This window comes from Cebidichthys violaceus, unplaced genomic scaffold, assembly GCF_023349555.1.
Source record: "Cebidichthys violaceus isolate CVI_PGR_0920_01 unplaced genomic scaffold, fCebVio1.0.p SCAF_205, whole genome shotgun sequence".
Lineage (NCBI taxonomy): Eukaryota > Metazoa > Chordata > Actinopteri > Perciformes > Stichaeidae > Cebidichthys > Cebidichthys violaceus.
In genome coordinates, this window is record NW_027176379.1 from 22,682 (window position 1) to 45,124 (window position 22,443).

At 41.8% G+C, this 22,443-nt stretch overlaps 1 protein-coding gene across 1 annotated transcript in view; it reads left to right on the forward strand.

Moving 5' to 3' along the window:
* Positions 1 to 7,339: 7,339 nt before the first annotated feature.
* whrna (whirlin a) overlaps positions 7,340 to 22,443 on the forward strand; it is a gene marked incomplete at its 5' end in the record, with an annotated part of 69,440 nt that continues 54,336 nt past the window's right edge. Inside the window, 2 exons of the mRNA XM_068716695.1 lie at positions 7,340 to 7,558; positions 11,236 to 11,361. Coding sequence (XP_068572796.1) covers positions 7,340 to 7,558; positions 11,236 to 11,361 — 345 coding nt within the window. The remainder of the gene's footprint in view (positions 7,559 to 11,235; positions 11,362 to 22,443) is intronic.

Here is a 22,443-nt window from a genome sequence, read left to right on the forward strand (position 1 = left end):
CATAAAACAATAATGAAGCTAAAAAACACCCTCTAGGCACTGTTTCAGTCCAGATGTAAATGTGCCCACACAATAACAACAGATTGCTGCTGTAATGTATGCTGACTGCACTGTGTGAGACTGGCACGCCGTGGTTCTGCTTGTCAGAGCGACACGTGCCAACTGAACCGATGTAAAAAAAAAAAAAAAAAAAAAAAAAAAAAAAGAGAGCATGTGATTCTCTGCGTTTATTCTTTGCTCTCGCTCAGTGTCAGGGAAACACTTCATCGACAGTCTCACAGGCACGCTCTCTGCCCCCCCCCCCCCCCCCCCAAAGACACAAATACATACAGCTGACAGATGAATTGGACTTTGAAAATTGTGCCAGCGCTGCACAGCATCGATGGCTATATGATCCATTCACACCGCTGACAGATCCGCTTTCCCTCCCAGCCACGCTCGGGATTTCCAACAAGCCATCAAACAAACGTTCTAGTTTCGTTACCGCTCGCTCGCTCTGCAGAGCCCGCCGCCGCTGCTGCCGGTTGTAATTGGACAAACACACCGTGAACCCGCGATGCGGCCGTGCCGACAAAGAGTAATGAGACCTTTTAATCCCCTGACCCTTTTTAAGCTAATACAAGATGACTTACTCGCTACGACTTCCTCCTGGCCTCCGCCTAGTACAAATGGAGCCAAAGGGACGTCACCCATATGTGTGGGTCCCTTAGATATTTTGACTTTGATTTAACAGCTCGAGGCAGTTATTAGTGCCAGAAAATCCAAATTTGGGCAAAAAGGTTTACAACAGGCAATTTGAAGCAAAAGGCAAGCCCCATAAGACAGTGTGATTACCCTGTAAATCAAGCACATCACCTCCATAAGCTTTACCGTCTTAATGGAGCAGTCCTTTTCAATACAGCCACCGATACATGCGTTAGAAGTTAAATTTGCTAATAGACATTTACTTTTTGTGCGACAATAAAAACACGATCGCTTAATATGATTAGAGAGAAGCTGTGTTTTCAGACTTTTATTACGGTCTTTAAAGAATTTTGGAAGCTGAGTCTGATGGCCTCTTTCACACACACACACACACACACACACAGATTTAAAGTGGCAGTCTTTCCCTCGTCTCTCCAACAAGCCCCGAGCTCGCATGCTTGTGTTAAGCGCCTCATTTCCATTCTCCCAGTCGCTTGTTGAAACAGTAGAAAATGGTCAGCTCCTCCTCCATCGAGTTCTTCTACGTTGTTGAGTTGGAGTATAAAACAACTATGCTTATCTTTTCAGGCGGGATTAGTTGTTGTTTTCGCACCTTTTGTGTTGTTGCGCTGCTTGGGGCTTTTTTGGAGTCTTGAAGTGTTGCTGGGCGACATCGAGCAGGTTGAATTCACATTGAATGGCGTCCTCTCCAGTGCTTCAGTCTGTTTGTGTGAGCAGGGCATTAGAGGATCTTACTGCACTTCTGCAATTGACTGCAGCATTCAGCCGTAGTAATCGCTGCTGCTCACTTTCCCAGGTGTTCATTGTGTCTTCCCACTGAGTTTTAGTGAAGAGTGGAGAGTAGTCAGAACAATCTGGATTTTCTTCCACTTTTCTTACTGAGGGTTTGACACGAGACGTAAAAGTATGCATCGCAATGTTTTCAGTCATGTGCAGTGATATGGGACAGATTCTTTCAAAGCATGTTTGATTTACCCAACCTCTACATATTTTAAGTATAGAATTTAAGTTGTACTTCAGGTTATATTGTGGAAGTGTATTCATGACAGTAGATCATTTTTTTTCAAATAGCACTGGTGCGTTCGTGTGAAACATCTTTTCTGAGAGCAGCAAATAAACAGAGTGAAAGGCTATTTGCCTCGCTGCTGTCTGTTTCCCATCATCTGTGTGTCTGTATCCTTCTCATACATCTGATCTGTGTGTGTGTGTGTGTGTGTGTGTGTGTGTGTGTGTGACCGTGTACTTTGATGAACCTGCGTTCACCTGCGCTCTGTGTGTGTTCACGGCATCTTATCGAGCGTGTGCAATTAGCGGGAACAATTAGCGTTGAGTGGTTTCAACGAAGCAGCCAGATCATCTGCCAGCACCAAAGAAGGAATGCTTTTAACGGACGACCGGTGGACCGTTTTCTTCTACCCTCATAAATCCACCTGTCCAAACCAAAACCCCGTCTCAACCCTCATAAAGGCAGAGACTTTGTGTTCTTGTGTTGGACCCAAGGTAGCGCAGTGGGGGCTTAACTCTATTTGCGGCCCAGTGTTAGATTTGTGGACTTGTTTAGTGAGTTTCTCGAAAACAGAGCACAGCAACAACTTGTTTTTGTTTGGCATATATTGATTATTTCCCCTTGAACAAAGTCTCAATACTCCTTAGTGACTTTGCAGTTTGCTTGTTGTAAAAAAAAAAAACATTTTCTATTATTATAGACTTGTTTGAATTCATATGCAGACTATACAGACATTCCCAAAGGCAATTTCCAGCCGTTCCAACACAAATTTTGATATTGAAATACTTTTTATACATACATATGAGCGCATGACATCTTGGTATGATCCCTATTAACTTTTGGAGATTTAACTACTCTAACTAAAAAGAGTTTGCAGTGCCATTGGGGCCATTTAATACAGACTCGTAACATAACTAGGGGTTATGGTTGAATCCCTCATGTCTCATGAGTCATTTCTTTCTCTGTAGTTCTACTCTGCCTTTTGCCAGGTTCCTTTAAGTCTCCTACAGTATGCGGCCATGCATTTCTAAGCGATGAAACTGGATGGATTCCACAGCCGGGCTTTGTGCAGTCAGCTTCTGTGTATGAAATGGATTGCCGGGTCTCTCGTGAGAGCGTATTGTTTGTTCCGCGGCATCATCTGAAAGCAGTTTACCTGCCGTTGCCATTTCCCATTACGCCGTGGTATATATTTCATTATTTTCCCAGCTATGTTTGTTCTGTTCGAAAGCGGGGCCGAGCCTCATCAGCCCAGTGTCACAATCAGCACTTCCCTCCAGGGAGGCCGCATTAGGACCACTGTTTTACGGCTCCTCGGTCCATCACCCCTGTTTCTTATTCACAGAATGGAGCGGCTTGTTAAACCCACTGCCCTCCCTCCGTCGCCTCCATTACCCTCCATCTTTCTTTTTCTCCGTGTGTGTCTCAGACCAGCATGCACCACGATCAGCTCTGTTTGCAACGATAAATCAAAGTGATGCTCTGTAGCTGGTTTGGCCAAGTGTCCAAGGGAGAAGCCAATGTGCTTGGATCAGACAATCACTAAATAAAAACAAAGACGCCTCAGTAATTTAGAGTTAGAAAGCTGCTTGAGATTGTGGATGCTGCAGTGCAATCTGTAAAGGCTCTCCTGCAGTGATATCCTCATCAGCCCATAGAAATGTCCATCCTCCACTATATCAGCTAATCTCTACACAGAGACAGCTGTTTCCCCGTTCCGTGATAGCAGTCTACAGTGTGTATTACGTACTTCACATTCAACTTCCAACTCGTCAAACACCCAATCTTGATCTGCACCAAGGCACCCGTCTGCATGACACACCGAGTTCCAACTAACTCCGATGTAAATGAAAATGTATCAAGATATTTTTAACAGAATGCCTCAATGTCGATATTCCAACAATATTGTACGGTTGATCCATTCGTGCGTTCATAAGATAACAAAAAACGAGATTTTTGATAAATAATCTTCAATAATGAGGATGTAATGACCGAGTGAGTAAAGGCAAATCATAAAACAACTAGAACAATCTGGTGAGTTCAGAAAATGACATCACTTTACTGTAATGTAGCCTTAAAAACCAGGAAAACACAACTCCAAATTAATTAAAAGGCTACTTCAGTGTGCCTGCTCATTTGTTGCTGAATTTGTATTTATATTAAAAAATTAAGATATTCAAAAGGTAAGACAATAGCTAGTCACATAATATTTAATACATTACATTGTGTATTTTGAGATTTTTGAGATATTCCTCTAACATTTTATTGAAATGTTTTGATTTTTAAGGAAATGCCACTTCAGTTTCCTTTTTTTTCTGCAACATGTTCGGTGTGCAGTCAGTGCGATCCTGATTTCACTTTGATTCCCAGGACCTCCCGCCGATATCTGATGGCTCAGAGGCATGGAACACATGTCGTGGGCCGCTGATGTGCATTGTGCATGTCGAGGACACTGTCACATTTTTTACACAATAATAAAATCATGAGGCAATTTTCCTTTTTAACTAAACACTATTTGTGGTACTGTGTGCCTTCCTGGATGCAGATATATTGCTTACTTGTAGTTGTATCTTTTCTCTCTCTCTCCCTGTCTCTCTCTCTCTTTTTCTCTCTCTCTCTCTCTCTCTCTCTCTCTCTCTCTCTATGTCTCTCTCTCTCCCTCTCTCTCTCTCTCTCTCTCTCTCCCTCTCTCTCTCTCTCTCTCTCTTTCTCTCTCTCTATCTCTGTCTCTCTCCCTCTCTCTCTCTCTCTCTCTGTCCCTCTCAGTGAGTGAGTTAGGGGTTACTACAGTGTGCCTGCTCATGTGTTGCTGAACTTATATATTATCTACACCTCTGCATTGATGGTGCCCATAAAAAAGGGAAGGAGGTGGAAGAGGGAGGGAGTGATGACAGGCCTTTTGCTCCAGTCAGTGATCTTCAGTGCTGACAGGGTTTTGTTGCCTCAGAATTGAAGTTATCTCTCAGCACAAATCAGGATTGTGAAATTGATTCAGCTGGTTTGCTGCGCTCGAGCAGACGGTCCTCTTCTGCAATCTGCAGCACTGTGACAAGTAACAATTTGAGTTGTTGCTTGCAGTATATGTTAATAGGCATTCCAACAGGAGCATTTAGTAGTTCCTTGCAAGTATTGTCAGAAGAAGGCAGACAAGGGGAGATTAATGTAAGGGTTAGCGTTATTTGTGGTTCACTGAGGAGGAGAATGGAGTTATATTGAGTTTCTATACTGAGCACAGAGCTACTTTGAGAAGTCTTTTCACCAACCTTACACACAGAGTCAGCAGAAAGGACTTCTGAAGCTATCATGGTTCGATGTTTGAGATTTAGATGTTTGTTAAAACACAAGAGGGCCTTTATAGGTGTGAAAAATGCCCAAATAATGAATCCACAACAGTACACAGAGGTTACAAAAGCTTTGCTTATATTTAACATCAAGAACAAAAATAATACAGATTGTGATGGAGACAGAAGGTCCTGGTATGGATTTGACCATGTTGGAAGTCGGTATTGTGCTTCATTCAGGGTGGGGTGACCGTGGCTAAGTGGAGAGCAGGGCTGTCTTTCAATCAGAGGGTCAGAGGTTTGATCCCCGGCTTCTGCTCCACTGGTCTCATATCAATGTGTCCTTGAGCAAGACACTTAACACCAAAAATTGCTCCTGTAGCTGTGCCTACTGAAATGTAAGTCGCTTTGGATAAAAGCATCTGCTAAATGACTGTAATGTAATGTAATGCATCTAATCACACCTCTTTTTTCCTTGTTGCTAATACACTCAAAGAAATAAGGGTTCCAAACGGGTTCTTCCTGAAGGGTTCTACCCAGAGTCATTTGATTCTGAAGAACCCTTTTTTTTAAGAAAGGGTTTTCAATAGTTCTTTGTGAGACTAGGGGTTCCATTAAAAGCTCTTTTCATCCTAAGAACCCATTTTTGAAGATAGAGTTCTTCAAGGATTGTTGAAAGCAGGAGTTTTAAAAGGGAGCGCCCACAATCCAACCCACCAACCCCAAAAAACTGTGATTGTGAACCATGATTGTAGGGGGTTGGGCTGCACCACAAGCCCCTGGCCCTCTAGAGTTCTAACTACCCTTGGAATATAAAAGAGTTCTCGGTAGAAACTCCGGAGTGGGTTCTTGATAAAACCTTTGGAAGATTAAGTGCTCTTGGTAGATCACCTTAGAAGTTACAAAGGTTCTGAATAGAACCTCCAGAGAGGGTTCTGGGTGGGACCATTCACAGACGGTTTGATGTATAACTCTTCATGTTGGGTTCAAGGTAGAACCCTCTGAAATGGTTCCAGTTGGAGCCTTTATTAAGATTCTACGAGGAACTAAAACAGGTTTTCCTGTGAGGAAAAGACAAAGAACACTATATGGTTCTAGTTAGCACCTTTTATTTCTAAGAGTGAACAGGATTCCGCGGCACAGCTGAGGTCTTGCAGAGTACCAGGTATATTTTGGGATATTGGAATGACATATATGCAGATGATGTTGTCCTCTTTGCTGGATCGGACTGCGATGTCTGATGTGCATTGCTGTATATTCATGATTATACAAAGATTGAAGTGGGTTTTTGGTTGCAGTGACCTTAATATTTTTCCAGCTAGAATTGGTTCTGTCCCTCCACAGTGTTCACGAGTGTTTTTATTTGTAAGGGACAAGTACAGACAAACATTGACCGTTTCAGAAGCAGTACACGATGCACTGTACATTCAGAAAACCAGTCCCTTGAGGGGCATTGAAGTTGTCATTAAAATGACATGTTACAGTTCATCAAAAACAAGATCAACCATCCACGACAACGCTAAGATAAATGAAACAAACAGAGTGCAAAACATTTATTAAATTGTCTCAAGTACACCAATAATGATCATTCATTATTCATTCAATCATTTTTAACTCCTGAACCTGCTTTGAGCCTGCAGGTTGAGGATTCCAGACAGTTGTATCCTTAATTGAGAATCTATTTTGTGCAAAAAAAAGAAAGAAAAGCAATACACCGTTGAATTGAACACACTGTCTTGGAGTAATATTAGTAATATCAGTTTTTAAATCGGCAGTGTTTGTTATATTTTCTAGTCTGGAGTGGAAGTCAAGGTCCTCTTTGTGTTTGTGGTGCACAAGGATAGTTTGATCATTAAGAGCTTCAGCCCCGTTCGGTCTGATTTCTCCGGACCAGCAGGCACATGGGAATACATTGATCTGCAGAGGGATTGCACATACAGCGAGCTATCAGAAGGCAATGAGGCACAGCCAACAGCAATTTTCAGTAGAAATGTCTTAGAAATCAGTTTTGTTTGTGTGTGTGTGTGTGTGTGTGTGTGTGTGGTGGTGGGGGGGGAGTGTTTGGTCATTTGGGGTTTTTGCAGTCTAAAGCACTGCAAAAATTGGTTGCTTCTCTATAATCTTTCATTTTCTCCTGAGTTTATTGTGTCCTACTTTATTCACTGCTACAACCTCACACTGTGTGTGTGTACCATGGATTTATGTGTGCGTATTCTATGGTGTTAGAAAATCAGATTAAATCGATTGAAGATTTGTGGGTACTCTTTTTTTTCTTTTGAACATGTTCTGAAAAAATACACATTTTTGTCGTGTTTTTTATAACGTGGTTCTCCTCTCCTCTCCTCAGGTGCTGAAGGGCAGTAAAAAGCTTTGCCTCTCTGTGCGTTCAGTCGGGCGGATTCCAGGTGGCTACGTCACCAACCATGTTTATACCTGGGTTGACCCTCAGGGTCGGAGTGTGTCCCCTCCTCCGGACCTGCCTGAGCATCGGAGCGCCACGCTGAGAAGAACTGACAGCCAGCGACGCAGCAACATGCAGCTACTGCAGGAGGGAGACGAGAAGAAGGTGAGGCTTTACGTGGGAAACACAACACTGCAGTGCTGGAATCATGGAGCAGTGTTTCCATTGCACATCCCTTTTTTTTCAACACAACTATCCCTTTTATGTTCACTAGAATACTATCAGGGGGAAAATAATAATATTCATATTCTAAATAACATGCCCCCAGAACCGTGTATGACGATTCATCATTTCAATATTTTATCTGTGGCCATGACATTGATTCGACTAAAACATTTCTTGTCCTTCCCATCCATAATGCACTTTTAACAGCTTCTGCTTTCCAAAAAATGCTTTACAGGGATGGTCTCTTAAATATCTTTAAAACTCTGAGAGTTTATGCTAAAATATCTAAAATCAAATATTCATGACCAATGTTACAAGGCAAGCTAGATTTAGCCGAGCTAAAGTAAGGAACAAAATCTAAAAGTGTTTGATCCGTAAATCAAAAATTCCATGAAAAATAACTCAAAAAAACATATGCAACTTCTCTAAAGGCAGCATCACAAGTGTTGCTGCTGTAACAGGCGCCACGCTGTGAACGGACCTTAAGACGGAGACAAGGATTAGGACTTCTCTGTTTATAGCACTTCTATCTGTATCGCCCATAGTGGCTGTGAAACAGTTAAAGCAGTGTGGATGGTCACCATCTGAGTCAATAGGTTTATGACCAGGGTGACTTTGATGGAAGTCAGGGGGAGTAAAAGTGAATTATAATATAAGACTCAGTAATGGACAAAAGATGATGGAATGCGAAAGAAAAAAAAGATTTTTTTTTTAACAATAACAGTAATTGGACCTTCAGAGCCACAGAACTCCACCCTGTCACCACCTGACGACCTGCAGGGAAGGAGCTGTCAGAGCTGTTTTAAAGATTTATTACACCAGAACTTTCAATCTTTCAGCAGCTGAGAGCCGCACATTTATCTTTTTACTGCTTCAGCTCCATTAATACGGGCTGTAGTTAGTGTCGTGTAGATAACATTTAGAAAACATGAATCCAGTTTCTAGTACATCGTTTGGCTATTTTATGATATTATTTAGGTACTTTCAAAGATCATTTAAATTTAAAACGGGTAAAGCTACTTCCAGGAGTACAGCAGCGCTCATTGTAACATGTGTAATATAATTAATGAGCCCCTCCTGTGATTACATGCAATTGTGTTTGTCCAAACAAAGGCTCAATCAATTCCATTGCTTACTAAACAGAGACACCGGACAACTGGGAGTCCTTCTGGAGACAAAGAGCATGTTGAAGTGATTCCATCATAACAGCTGATGCCAAACAACACTATGAGCCCTATGAGCTGATGTGCCACCAATAAGAGAGGGATTAGTCTGGTAATTAAAACCATGTCCTGCATAAATGTCACAGAGAGCGTGAATGCCTCCATATTCTCACTGAGCAAAGGTGGCTGGCTTACCTCCAATAAGCAGACAGTTGTTATTAAAAAAAGAAGAGCTGCAGTGCCATATGCTTTGGGTGAAAGTGAGATTCCTGAGCCAGATGCCAAACCTACACCGGCTGGAAAGTAACAGAAACGAAGCTGACATTGTTTAATAGAGATATTTGCATATATGTCATCTTGCGGTTGCCAAGGTGCGACTGATTTGGATTTTCAATCTCGGTGAGAGACAGCTTCATCAGGACCAAAGCAAGTAATCAAGAGCCTCATTGTGATGGAGGAAAATGTACAATTTAAAGTTTGGCACAGCAAAGCCACCGCTGAGCCTCTCCCAGCGGACAGACTTTGTTGTGTCCTCTTTGCTTTCCAAACAGAAGATTCTGAAATAAGTTGAGTTCATCAATTTAGCCAGTGAAAGATGGAGGAAGCACAACTCTTTTAAACGGACACCCGGGTAATAAATGCATTTTGAACCCAAATTGAATATTTAAAAAGTTGCGGTTTGCGAGTGGTCGTAAACGTTTGAAAATCATTAACATGTAACGTGTGCCGTGAAGAGAGATGGCTCTGGCACTAGAAGATTACTGAATTAAGTCAGTTAAGGGCTCAAGGGCCAGAACAAATAGCTGCAGAGTTAAGGGACACCCTTGATGAGATGTACCCAGAGGCACCAAACAAAGAAGAGCAGATTATACTTGATGGAGTCACTGCCGGTGGGTTAGAATAAAGCAGTTTTATCAGACAAATGAACCCTTCATCAAACCCTATAGCCTCCGGAACAGAAAGCAAATAGGCTTTCATAGATCAAGACATGAGACAGCAGCTGGGAGGTCAAAATATATATAGTTATATCTTTACATGCCAAGTGCAGTTCCTAGTTCTACGTCCTGCTTGTCAGAGTCACTCTCAGTGAGATGGGTCGGCTCCACTCTACTGTGAAGTGCATCACATTTGACTTCCAAAGTTATGTCTGATTTGTGCAGGATTGGGAATAATAGGAGTTGCCATTAATCTGGTGGTTTATGAGCAAATAGCTCGATCACTGACTTCTTGTGCAGCGCTTTTCTCGTCTCCCGACCACTCAGAGCGCTTCAGCTCTACACGTCATCATTCACACACTGATGGCAGGGGCTACCATGCTCATCAGGACTAGCTAACAGTCATACAACATTCACACACCGTAGCCACAGCTACGGGAGCAATTTAGGGTTAAGTGTCTTGCCCAAGGACACAACGACATGGACTAGCGGAGCCGGCGATTGAACCGCCAATCCCCTGATTGAAGGACGACCCTGCTCTGCCGCTGTCGCCCCACAGTGTCTCACCATTCTTGGAAGTGCGGTTTGTGAACGCTCAGCACAAAGCTGTGTGTCCTCCAGACTGCTGGATTGATTCCATTTCAGCTTCTTTCAAACCAGTTGAATAGTTGCAAGTTGCAGTAATGTTTTCAGCAATAACCCAAACGGTAACATAAATAAGAGTATTTAATTCTAAGGAATTAAAAAAAAACATTTTATTTCTTATTCAATATACCCGGGTGCGGTACCGTTTGATTACTTGCTTTACAGTAAGATGCTGCATGTGGCAGCATGGAACTTTATTTTGCTTAAAAACAATATGATTTGATGTTTACATACATAATGTCTTATTATGATAATTTCCTTTAATTCAAATTCAAGAGTAGTTTGAAAAGGTTGAGAGCTTTCCATGTTTAAATTGCAGTACACGATTAAATACCTTGTCGAATAGACATTTCCGCAAAGGCAGAAACTGGAGTCGATTTGGCACAGTCATGTGTATCCTGTAGGTATCATTAGCTCCCCGCAGCAGTGTGTTTAATTGGGTGCTATTGTAGTCGGGGTGGATATTATAATTATTATGGTTTGTTGGGTATTTGAATTCTAACAGTGTCCGTTATTGTCCGCTCTGCTTATCAGGGCGAATGACACGGATGAGCGCTGTAAACAAACTGATTGACCACTTCAAGCATTCGTCCAATCAGAACAGATTCCAGCCTCCTCATTATTGGCTCTGAGTCACCTCGTTCAAGTGGCTCCTGAAACTCTCTATTCTCCGCCGCCTCAGAGCAGGGCTGTCATTTCGTCCGTGCATTGTGCTTCACAGCTCCATTTTCAGTGTGAAAAAGCTCGACACCGCGGGTGAGTCTGGCAGCCTGTCAAGCAACGCAATTGAGACTGCAAAATGAAAATTTAAGAAGTGTCTGGTTCACACCATTTTTCGATATTTAACCCCTGTTTCTGTGTCTGCGTTTCATAGGTCAACTTGGTGTTGGATGACGGCCGCTCCCTAGGTCTCATGATACGAGGGGGAGCAGAATACGCTCTGGGTATTTACATCACCGGAGTGGACCAGGGATCAGCAGCAGAGTGTGGAGGACTCAAGGTATCACTTCAATCTCTCACTCGCTGTCAAAACACACACACACACACACACACACACACACACACACACACACACACACATACACATACACATACACACACACATACACTATGACATCTGTGATATTTTAGTTAAGATTTTAGTCATTGTTATTCTTTGGTCTTTGAAGGTGTGCTTGCAGTGGACACCATACACACAATAACAACTCTCCCATATTGAGCCTTCTTTTTCTGAGGCCTGTCACCACATTGCTGCTCACACGGTTTTGGTCAAAATAACCGAAAAATAGTGTTAAACGTCCAAGATGACATCTTCAAATGTCTTGGAAAAAATGGCAAATTGTGAATCACAGAAACTGTGAATTTTGCTGAAAAGATAACTCGCTTAAAAATCCATTAACAAAATAGTTGTTGATTACTTTTCTGTCAATCAACTAATTATTTGAGCTCTATAACAACCTGTAATACTTCTTCGAACAAATGAATTGCAAGTTATTAGCACCAACCGGCGGACTTTTGATAATTCCACATGCACACTTAAATTGTCATGAGAACTCGTAACCTTTTGTAGTGACTATAATTGTTCTGTTTTTTTTAATTTGACAAAGGCATTGACTCCTGAGAGGGAAGCTATTCCTTTCCCCTGCTGTCCTGACAGGGATGTCAGGCCACAGGGTCGGGTACAGAGCAGCTGGCGGAGACTTAATGTAGGACGATAAAAGTGATAAAAAGCCGCCAGGGATCGGGCCGTATCACCACCAGCCCGTCTATGATTAGATCTCTGTATCCGGGGGAACGCCTACTACTCTCTCCGTGACGAAAAATAGGCATCTCAGACCAGTGAGGAAAGTTCCTTCAAGATATTTTGCCGTCACAGTGACATGACGACAAAGGAAGAGTTATTCCAATATGCCACTTTCTTACTACTTTGGGCGATTATCTGTCAAGCTGCCATTCCCCTTCTTCTTCTTCACCATATGGGCTGTCAAAAAGTAATGGCTTCAAGGCGTTTGAAGAAATTAAAAAGTAACATATGCTGTTGGTTGGATACATTGTGCTGTGACTATACTGACATTCATTTGGCCATTAAGTCCTGGAAAGTAAACAATGGCCTTTTAAAGACTTTCACCATTTAATCATCTGTGAGTAATGGTAGTGTTCCCTCTGAGAGGAGGCAGTTGAATGAATGAATTATTTTCAAAAACTTCCATAGTGACCGTTTCTTCTAACTAATTACAGCATCCTCCAGATGTTGAACATGTTGTCATCATCCTGAAGACTTTAGCAAAGACAATGTATGCTGTGTTCAGTTTAACAAGCATACTGTTTGACACTTCCCAGAACGATGAAAGTCAGTAACAGCGGGAGGTGCTGAGAAAAAGATACTGACATCACGGTGATGCAGGGAAACATTCATGACTTTCACTCTCATTTAACTGGCCGGGACAATTTATTAACAACATTTTACAACAACTTCAGAATGTTTTTCAGACTGAAAACTCGACCAGTTTAATACCAGCTTATAGAAATGCAATCCCGTGCTGATACCGCCAGCGCTGTACCCGTTCATGTGTGGCATCCGTCGTTTGTCACTATTAACAGAGACCTCAGTCTGCAGTATATTTTACATTAAGCTTCATGATTGAAGATTGTTTTTGGATCACGTCTCCACCGATGCATCTGGTTTACATATCAACTATATTTCAAAATGCAGGACAGATGCATCATAAGAGACCTACATTGGGTACATTTTCAGGTTCCCCCCCCCAAGAGTGCACAGCCGCGGTTGGTTTTGCTTACAGATGTGTGTGTCACGGTTACATGGCAACAGAAGGAGAGTGAGGATGGACGTCTCCTCCTGGGAGCCCTTCATCTCACGCCTGTTAGTGATCAGCCTGTCAACCAGCCAATTACATAGACACCTATTAGAGGGCCCACACTCAGCATAGCAGCATCTTAATGTGGAGGGTTGTTGGCAACTAGAAAGGCTTTTTATTAAAAAGAGAGGACAGGAAGGACAGGAGGTCGAAAAGGCTTTAATATCCTGTGATATGACTTGCACTCTTCTTTCTTTATTGTTATGTTTATGCCTCCCTCCCCTAAAGTTCTTTTCTTTATTTCATGTGCATGAACTACTTAACGCTGCCTCTTGTGCTGTGACGTGCATTTTAAGGAACGTGTTTTGGAAACTCTCGAGTCTGAGTTTTCAGACCTCAAATAGCCTCTCTTTATTTGTGCCCCAATATCCTTCCCTTTTCTCTGTTTTGGTGGGGGGCAGCTCAGCATTTGTGTTGGAATTTTGAAATACTGTAATGAATACAAGCCAGTAGAGCTTCCAGTGCAAACACATTTGAACCTGGTTCAGTCTAAGGAGGAACAAACATCTTAATAAATCACATTTTACAGCCTGTTGCGATGCTTTCCACACCTTTTGTTGCTTTTAGTGATCCTCCAGTAGACGCTATAGGGGTGTAAATCACAAGTTTCATCTCGATGCGATATTATATCAATTCTTTGGACAATGATACGGTATTTGCTGATATCAGAAAATCTGCTACAATACAATTTCAATTTGAGTCAATTCAGAGACCAGCGATCAACTCTCAAAAATCAACTAAAATAGGATTTGACAATTTTATTATTGGGCTTTCCAAGTTTTTCTGAAAATAGTTGTTGTTGGAGGTCTGGATGCTGGTCAAAGCTGGTTAGCAGCTTAGATCTTTAGGAGGTGTGGCATTTATTTCACAGTCACGCACACGCAGCACTGTTTGAATGTTTAGCAAGGAGAAGCGCTTGTATGTGTGGAGAAACAGACGGCCAGTTCAAGATAATACCACGTCGTAAAGATGTTATGTATCAATGTTTTCTCTTCGCATCGCGTATATATTTGACCCTTTAATCGATACATCTATCCAGATCGATGGAGCGTTACACTGCTAGTAGATGCCTGGCTTCACAGGCAGGGCCAAATCCTGGACCCATCCATGGACAATCTCACACATTCTCAGACACAGTTTGAAGTGTGTGTGTGTGTGTGTGTGTGTGTGTGTGTGTGTGTGTGTGTGTGTGTGTGTGTGTGTGTGTGTGTGTGTGTGTGTGTGTGTGTGTGTGTGTGTGTGTGTGTGCGTGCGCGCGCGCGTGCACACTCGCTAAGGTAGGCAGGAAATGTGTGAGACCCACAAATGCCAAACCGAAGGTCATGGTATTTAATACTCTAGGCTGGTCATTAAAATGGGTCAGTAACATATCTTTAGAACATCTCATGTCTCCAAGGAGTTAATTATTCTATACAACCCTCTGTGTTGACATCAGCACTACGGTATCTGGTGCTTCCGCAATTCTTAATGCCCCAGGCAACATCACTAACATATTTGCCCTGTAAACAATGTCCTTCAGGGCATTACAAAAATGCACTGGAATTAATATTCAGAATCCAAGATCCAAACTACATGTCCATGACCTTGTCACACAACGTATGAAACAAATGTATAGTCTTTGAATGACATTAATGGACTTTTACTTTTCACACCAGGTCAGCTCACTCTTGGGCACCATGTTTGTTTTGCACACATGACGTGACCACTAGCTACGTAATTTAATATTAATTCCACACCGAATTGTACATATGACAGTTATTGCAGCATGATGATAAAGACTTTGAATTGATATGAAAGGGCCCTCATTAAATCAATACATGAGTACTTTGTTGAAAGGTGTTCTTTTTTCTCCATCTTTGAAGGTGAAGAGCATTACTGGCATTCACAAGGACATCAGGCCTCCCAACCAAATCGAATGAAATAATGCATTTCTGTATTTCTGTGTAAGACCACCGAGGTGACGCACTCTAATAGCCGTATGCGTGTAGACTTAATTCCCAAGTAACTACCACAGAAGAGTTTATGAGTACTTCTCCGGGTTTTTATATTTTTTGGACAGATTTCGTGATCGTGATGGCGAAAACATCATGCAAGATGCAGTCACGAAACTTTACAGGTGTGTGGTTGAGATCAAAATGAAGGCGGAGTTTGAAGATGGGTGTGGTCGAAGCAAGTGTGCAGGAAGTAAGGGCCTAGGAAGTGGGGAAGGGGCCATTGACCCCCCCCTCACATACACACACACTTTACTCCCCTGGCTCCGTTTGGCAGCACGGCTCAGGTTCCTCTTTTTTTGTCCTTCTTAAATAAAGCACATTTAAGTGTTTTTAGCCTCTGCTGTTTTGTTGTTGGCAGCCTATGAAATTATTGATTCCCATTTTGGCTTCATCGGTGGATGTTTGTTCGTTGCCCATGTGGTGATTTGTCATGTTTGCCATGTTACCTTACTTCTTACCTGTAAACAATAACGGTGCAAGTGGAAATATGATCTATAAGAGTAAAGAGAAGAAAGCCTTGTTACTGCGATAGTTAATGAGGAATCTGGAGAGCAACAGCAACTGTTTACCAGCTGAAATAAAAACAAACATTCAAATTATGTTAATATTAATTTATTCATGCCTTGTTGTCAGATATTCCATATTTGCGCTGGCAAATGGCAGCACGGTTAACATTTGGATGATGAGCTGCCACTGTCTCCAGAGACCAGGGTTCAACTCTCAGCAGGGAGGAAAGCTGCACTGCTCTCAGATTAGACACATCCTCTCCTAAAGGGACGTCACATTGTGTGCAAAACGGTGACCCGTAGTGTTTGATCATTTTAAACTGTACAGAAGGATCCCTGCCTGGTCATGAATTTTTAAATGCTGTCTTTAACGTCCTCGGCCTAATGCTGCAGCACCAAAGCCTGGTTCAGCCTGAGCCCTCATCAAGGAGGGGGAAGTGTTTAGTCTCAGGGGATGAATGAGAGAATCAGAATCAGCTTTATTGGCTTTGTGTTCGTAGACATACAAGGAATTTGACTCCGGTTGTTCCGTTGCTCTCAACGTAAATACACAGAATATACAAATAAACAAAAAAAAAAACAAGGGCAAGAAAGTAAAACAGAGGTAAGCATAAACATTTAACTACGATGTACAAATATACATATATACAAAAGTGTATATATATGAACATAAAAAACATGAAATGGAGGTAATAGTGCAGTATGACTGATTATTAAGTGTTCATCAGAGTGACGGCCAGTTGAAAGAAGCTGCTCTGGTGGTTTTCACGTCCAGTTTGGAAGAGAAGTTGGAGCCTGACTGAAAACGCACATCTGTGGATACTACACCTCTGGTTGATTTGTCCACTAATACAAATCTGTTCTCTCTGCTGTAACTTTGTTTCCAAGTACAATGACACCCTCTGAACTTTTCTAACTGAGCTTGAGGAGTGGGAGGACGTGGCCTTTTACATATGGACGTCTAACGGGTTCAACTGCTGTTACCATATGACTGTTTGTGAAACAGCGATGATGCAGGCGTTAGCAGGCAGGTGTTGTTGGCACTAACCTAGCTTAGCTTAGCTTTATTGGTGCTGGTATGTGGTCTAGGGTGGAGTTTGATGATGCTGTGATGATAGCGAGTGTATTGGCATCATAGGCTGACACAACTGTATTCTGTTAAGCAGAAGATATATACGTATGTATTTAAAAGATAAGAATTAATATCTTCCAGACAACTATGCATGTTCCTACAGTGTTGTCTGTCTGGTACGCATTGAAGGGGCCTTTTGACTTTTGTTTTATTGGACTTGGTAATCTTTAAATACTTTTTTTGAAAACTGAGTGGAAAGGGATCGTTGGTTCCACTGTGCTACAGTCTACAAGAGCTAAGCTACTGAACACATAAAATCCACTGATATAGCATTTTTGTTCTAAATGTTGTTGTCATTGGCAGGTTTACCAATATGAAACAGAGTGATGGACATATTTAAAATGGGACCTGAACTTATATTTAGTTTGCATGGAGGCAACTTGGCATCATTCAGGAACACAGAACATGTTTGTCTAATCTTAACGTGGATGAGACAGTAGCGTGAATAATCATCATACTGTCGTCACATTGTTAACAGTGAGGGTGCTACTAGTTGTTGCTAGTTTTACGGAGCAAAATCTTGTTTACTGATACATTCAGACTTGTGGTGTGCACGCTCCTTGGTACTGAAGTGATGTAGTTGCTGTTTTGCAGAGCACTACGGTGTGGGTTATTGCTAGCCTCCTGCATCTCTTAGGTAAAAGAACAATAAAGGCCAGTAACGCCGGGCTCGGGGTGGTGATCCTGATGTGGGCGTTTTATGAATATTCTGCCCACTCTGTCAAACTGTGGCTGCTGCAGACTGCAGCAGCACCAGTGACTGGCAAACCAGTCTCTTCTGTTATCTGGAGAGACTGTGTATAGCTGACCGTCGCTATGATATAATACTGATATCATAGTGGAGGGGGCGGCTGTGGCTAAGTGGAGAGCAGGGTCGTCCTTCAATCAGAGGATCGGTGGTTCGATCCCCGGCTCCGCTAGCCGCATGTTCATGTGTCCTTAAGCGAGACACTTGACCCCAAAATTGCTCCCGTAGCTGTGCATACGGTGTATGAATCTGACAGGTGTCACTTAGCCATCAGTGTGTGAATGGGTGAATGATGACAAGTAGTGTGAAAGCGCTTTGAGTGGTCGGAAAGTATCCTTTTATTGTCAGTTTTGGTCACTTTTCATACAGTCTTTTCTAAAGTACATTACAATGTAGGCTCACTTGGATTAGTTTTTATGCAAAAAAAGTACTTGGTTAGGCTTTGGAAAAGATGGTACGGTATAAATAAGTATGTTTTTTACAACTTCGCTTGTTACAAAAAAAACGGAAGTGATGATTGGCAATGATCCAATCAACACATTCTAACCCCAATGCGCAGCTTGGTCTGTGCTCCTAAACTTCAAACTACAGCACTCTGTAATTATCTATGGATTATCTTGCTCTTCATACTACGTCAGTTGCTCTGACCCGGGTGTGTTTGAATTGGAGTTAGTTGCGTCTCATACACACGATGAAGAGCACCTCCCTGCGTACGTGTCAGACGGCGATGAGCACTGATGATTTATAAATCCATGACAGTATTTGATGTTATCAACAAGATCAAGGTGAACCAGGACTAACCATTACAATTACCAGAGAATCCAATAATTCTATCTATTCACCTTAAGTATAGATCACTTTATTTAATATTCTAACTTAACTTTTTTTTTTTTTTTTTCAAATCGCATAGAGAGCCCTGCAGCTCCTGCAGCTGACTTTGAATTTAAGTGCCCCTTATGTGATAACTCACAGGGTGGGATCCATTGTGCATCCTAAACAGAGTCATAAACATCCTCTGGCTCATGCAAGCTAAAGACGTCTCTGATTGTCAGTGCTCAGCAGGAGAAGATGCTTCCTCATCACTGTCCACGACGCTGGTGCTTACGCTTCAGCTCCTTACCCGGCAGTAGACTGTCTTCACTGTCTGTACGCTGGTTTTTCCCATCTGGCTAGAATGACTATGATGGATGGTTTGCATCGCTCCCAGCGTTCTATAATCATCACACCACCAAGATGTCACCTCCTCAACTGAAAGCGTGGCTGTATAAATGTTACCACACCGCTTTGCTGTCCCGCCGCCTCCTCTTTTGACGCGACGCCTTGTGACAACCTTTGTTGTAGTGAAAACAGTGTGTAACGTTAATTTGGCCGAGCACTGAGAAGGGACGTTAACAAAAACAATTGCAAAAAATGACGAAATTAAGATCCACGCGCAAGTGTGCGTGAATGCACTTGAATGTTCAGTTTGGATGACTCAAGGAAAGACTTTGTCTAGTCACTGAAGTCTCCAGTACTGCACCTCAGCCCACTCACTGCAATCTGACGGAAGAGAAAGGTCAGTCCGGCCCACTGCCCTTCTGCTGACATCTGCCTGGTTCGGTTGAATTTAATTAAAGCGTAAGGGAGAAGGTCATGCCTACTGTGATGTCAACACATGAAGGTAACCAGAGAGGCGACTGGGTACTATTTGATTTCTGTAATATATTTACCTGCGTCTTTTTCCTAACGTTCACCGAGCGTTTGCGTGAACTCATAATTAAGGAGATTTTGCTGAAGTCTGCAAGTTAGAATAAATGTGTTTAGCCTCACACTTTCCTTTTATTTTATTTTACTAAAATCCAACCACACACATGTAAACGGTGTACACACTCACTGTAAAAACATCTACTTATGTTGTTGGCTTAAATAAGGACGTAGAAACATAAATCAGCGTTCAAAATTATAATTGTATTTGTACCAAGAAATCAAGCTATTTTCTTGTTTCAACAAAAGTGAGAGAGTCAAAGTTCACTCTGTATTTTGTCAGTTTCTTTAGTTATCACTTTCAGAACATTTAATCATTAGTTCAGTTGTATAACTCAATAATGAGAGGAAAAATGTCCAATTGGTCATTCACTTGGCTCATCAGATCATGTTATATAGAAACATTGATAGCATATACTTTCCAAAATGCATTGCCTTGACTTGACTGAGTTTTCCAGTTGTCCCTCTTTTTAAGCCTCAGCGCCGGCAGTAGCCGTGGACAGAAGCCTTGTGTTTTTGGCTGTTCTTCCGTCCGTCCGGTCCATTCTCGTGAACAGGATATCTCAGGAACGCCTGGGGGGGAATGTCTTCATATTTGGCACAAACGTCCACTTGGACTCAAGATTGAATTGATTAGAATGTGGTGGTCAAAGGTCACTGTGACCTCATTAACACATTTTGGGCCATGACTTAAAAATTCATATGCTAATTATAACAATTTCAGACAAAAGTTTGACAGGATAAAAGGATGAAGCGATGACATTTTGGAAGGACATGGACGTGAACTGAAACATGACTGGTTGGCGGAGGCATACGACCGTGAAGCAGTAATTCTAGTTTCATATATGAAGACATCAACAAGATGGATTGTCTTTCTATACACATCTCAGAGAAGTTACATGGTCTTCTAAATTACATAATCTTAAATTACAAACAAAATTAAACAAATTAGCTCATAACATCAAACTCAGTGTAATTAAAAGTGAAGTGAAGTTCAGTAACAAACTGAAAACACCAAGTGGATACAAAACAATAAAGATTAGGATGGAGATTTGAATCACTATAACTTGGAATGAATACAAAATTCTAAGTTGGCTAAACTCAAAGCTTCAATTCAAGAAATCAAGTTGAACTAACTGAAAGTTTTATTGCCTTGAATTTGGACTTTTCTCAACATGTTCTTTTTTGCAGTGCATATCTAACTGAATAAAGAGTGTGCCAAACATGTAGATGGATTTATGCCAAGTATTTTCAATTTGCACAGAGGTGATTTTCCATCCTCTCTGATGATAAAGCAATCCTGCTGAAAGAGCACAAAACAAATCAGGACAAAAAAGGCACTTGGCGAGCAACTGTGTGTGTGTGTGTGTGTGTGTGTGTGTGTGTGTGTGTGCGTGCGTGTGTGCGTGCGTGTGCGTGTGTGTGTGTGTGTTTCTCTCTAACCAGAATACAAAGCTTCAGCCAGCTTGACAATGAAGAAACATAATGCATTTTGAAAGTGTTATAGTAGCTGACGGTGTATATTCAGTCTCTGTGTGACCTGAAAGTCTCATCATCTCTTCTGAATGTCAGAATTTAGTAAGGATGCCGGAATGAAATTCCGTACCTGAAGCTTTAAAGGAATGCTTCTGCAGCTTGTCAGCCAGAACTTGTAGCTCGCAGTCTGAAAAAATGATTTGTCTTTTTGTCTTTGCAAAATGTATTCTTTGCTATATTGATAATTGCAATCCGATGCGCTAATGCAACTGTCATTAGCGCAATATCTTTAGGGAATTGAACCTTGAGGCGTGACGGATAGCGGTTGCAAGTGTTGCGTAATCCATGGTGCTATCCATTCTTTGTGAATTTGCCTGTAAGTGTTTCATGTTGCAGCAGTTTCAGGCAACAAAATCAAGTCAAGCATGGGTTATTACTACTCAGGGGTTCAAAACAAACTGTGGACTCTTTCAGCCAATAAAAAGAGACCGAAGACTCATCTTTGATCACATTTGATGCTGACCAGCCTTTGATGTTAAAGAGAGTTGTTCACTCCCCTTTATTCAGTAAAAAGGCATTACCAAACACAGCCAGCAGTTTAAGCCTCTGAAAGAGTCAGGAGAAAATTCAGCTGGATTCACTTTACTTCCAGTTCATAGAAAAAGAGAAAAGGGTATAAAATAGAATCTAAAATAGCAACTTCTGGGCTCTTCTATGATAGGTTTGAAATTGACCTGGATTCCTTTGTTACTTGGGTACATTTCCTCTCGCCCATCTTTTCCGCCTCTTTTCACTGTGAGGGGTCTAATAGAGCAGAAATACCATAAAAGTCATCTTTAAAAGAGCATTTTCCATAAATGGCATTGAGTGTCTGCAACATGACACTTCCCCAGATCATTTCTGGAGAATCTGGGACTGAGGCATTCCCCCCCTTTCAATGAGCTGCATTCCTGCACATCCACTTAAAAGAAGAAGTAAGAGTAGGTAATCCAATCGTATTCCAGGGATAAAATGAAAAGTCATGATGTTGAATAACTAGGAACCATTAAATACAACTCTACCAGGCCACACAACATTAACATATTATTACCTTTTAAGTTGATATAATAAACTTGTTGGCAAACAGTTGCTTATTTGCACAGCAGTTACGGAGCAACATTGTCATTCATTTGGAGTCATGTTTCTGGCCACCTGATTTCTCTTTTTAGCTCCGTCTTTGGTCTCTACCAACTCATGTGGGAAACATCCGTCTCTTTGCTCCGCCGCTATTTGTTCAGCAGCTTATCGCTTACTTTGTCTGCGGTTCGGTGCTCAGCAGGTAGTGTGCAGTGGGTTCATCACAGCTTTGTTGCTGCCTGCTGCAGCTGGAAACCACACCGTGAGAGCGGTGAGAGTGAACCAAATCAAGTTGTTGGCCAAAACAATGAGCTGAAATTCACTACAAAGAGAGTTTTGGTGATGAAGTGCAACCACTTTTACATTATTACATTGTTTTCCTATTGTCGTGAGACATTGCTATCGTGGAAATATAGGATTGTGTTTTTTTTAAGAGTGTGCTATGTGTGTATTGTTTCATTGTTCGATCAGTGGTTACCTGTTCCTGTCGG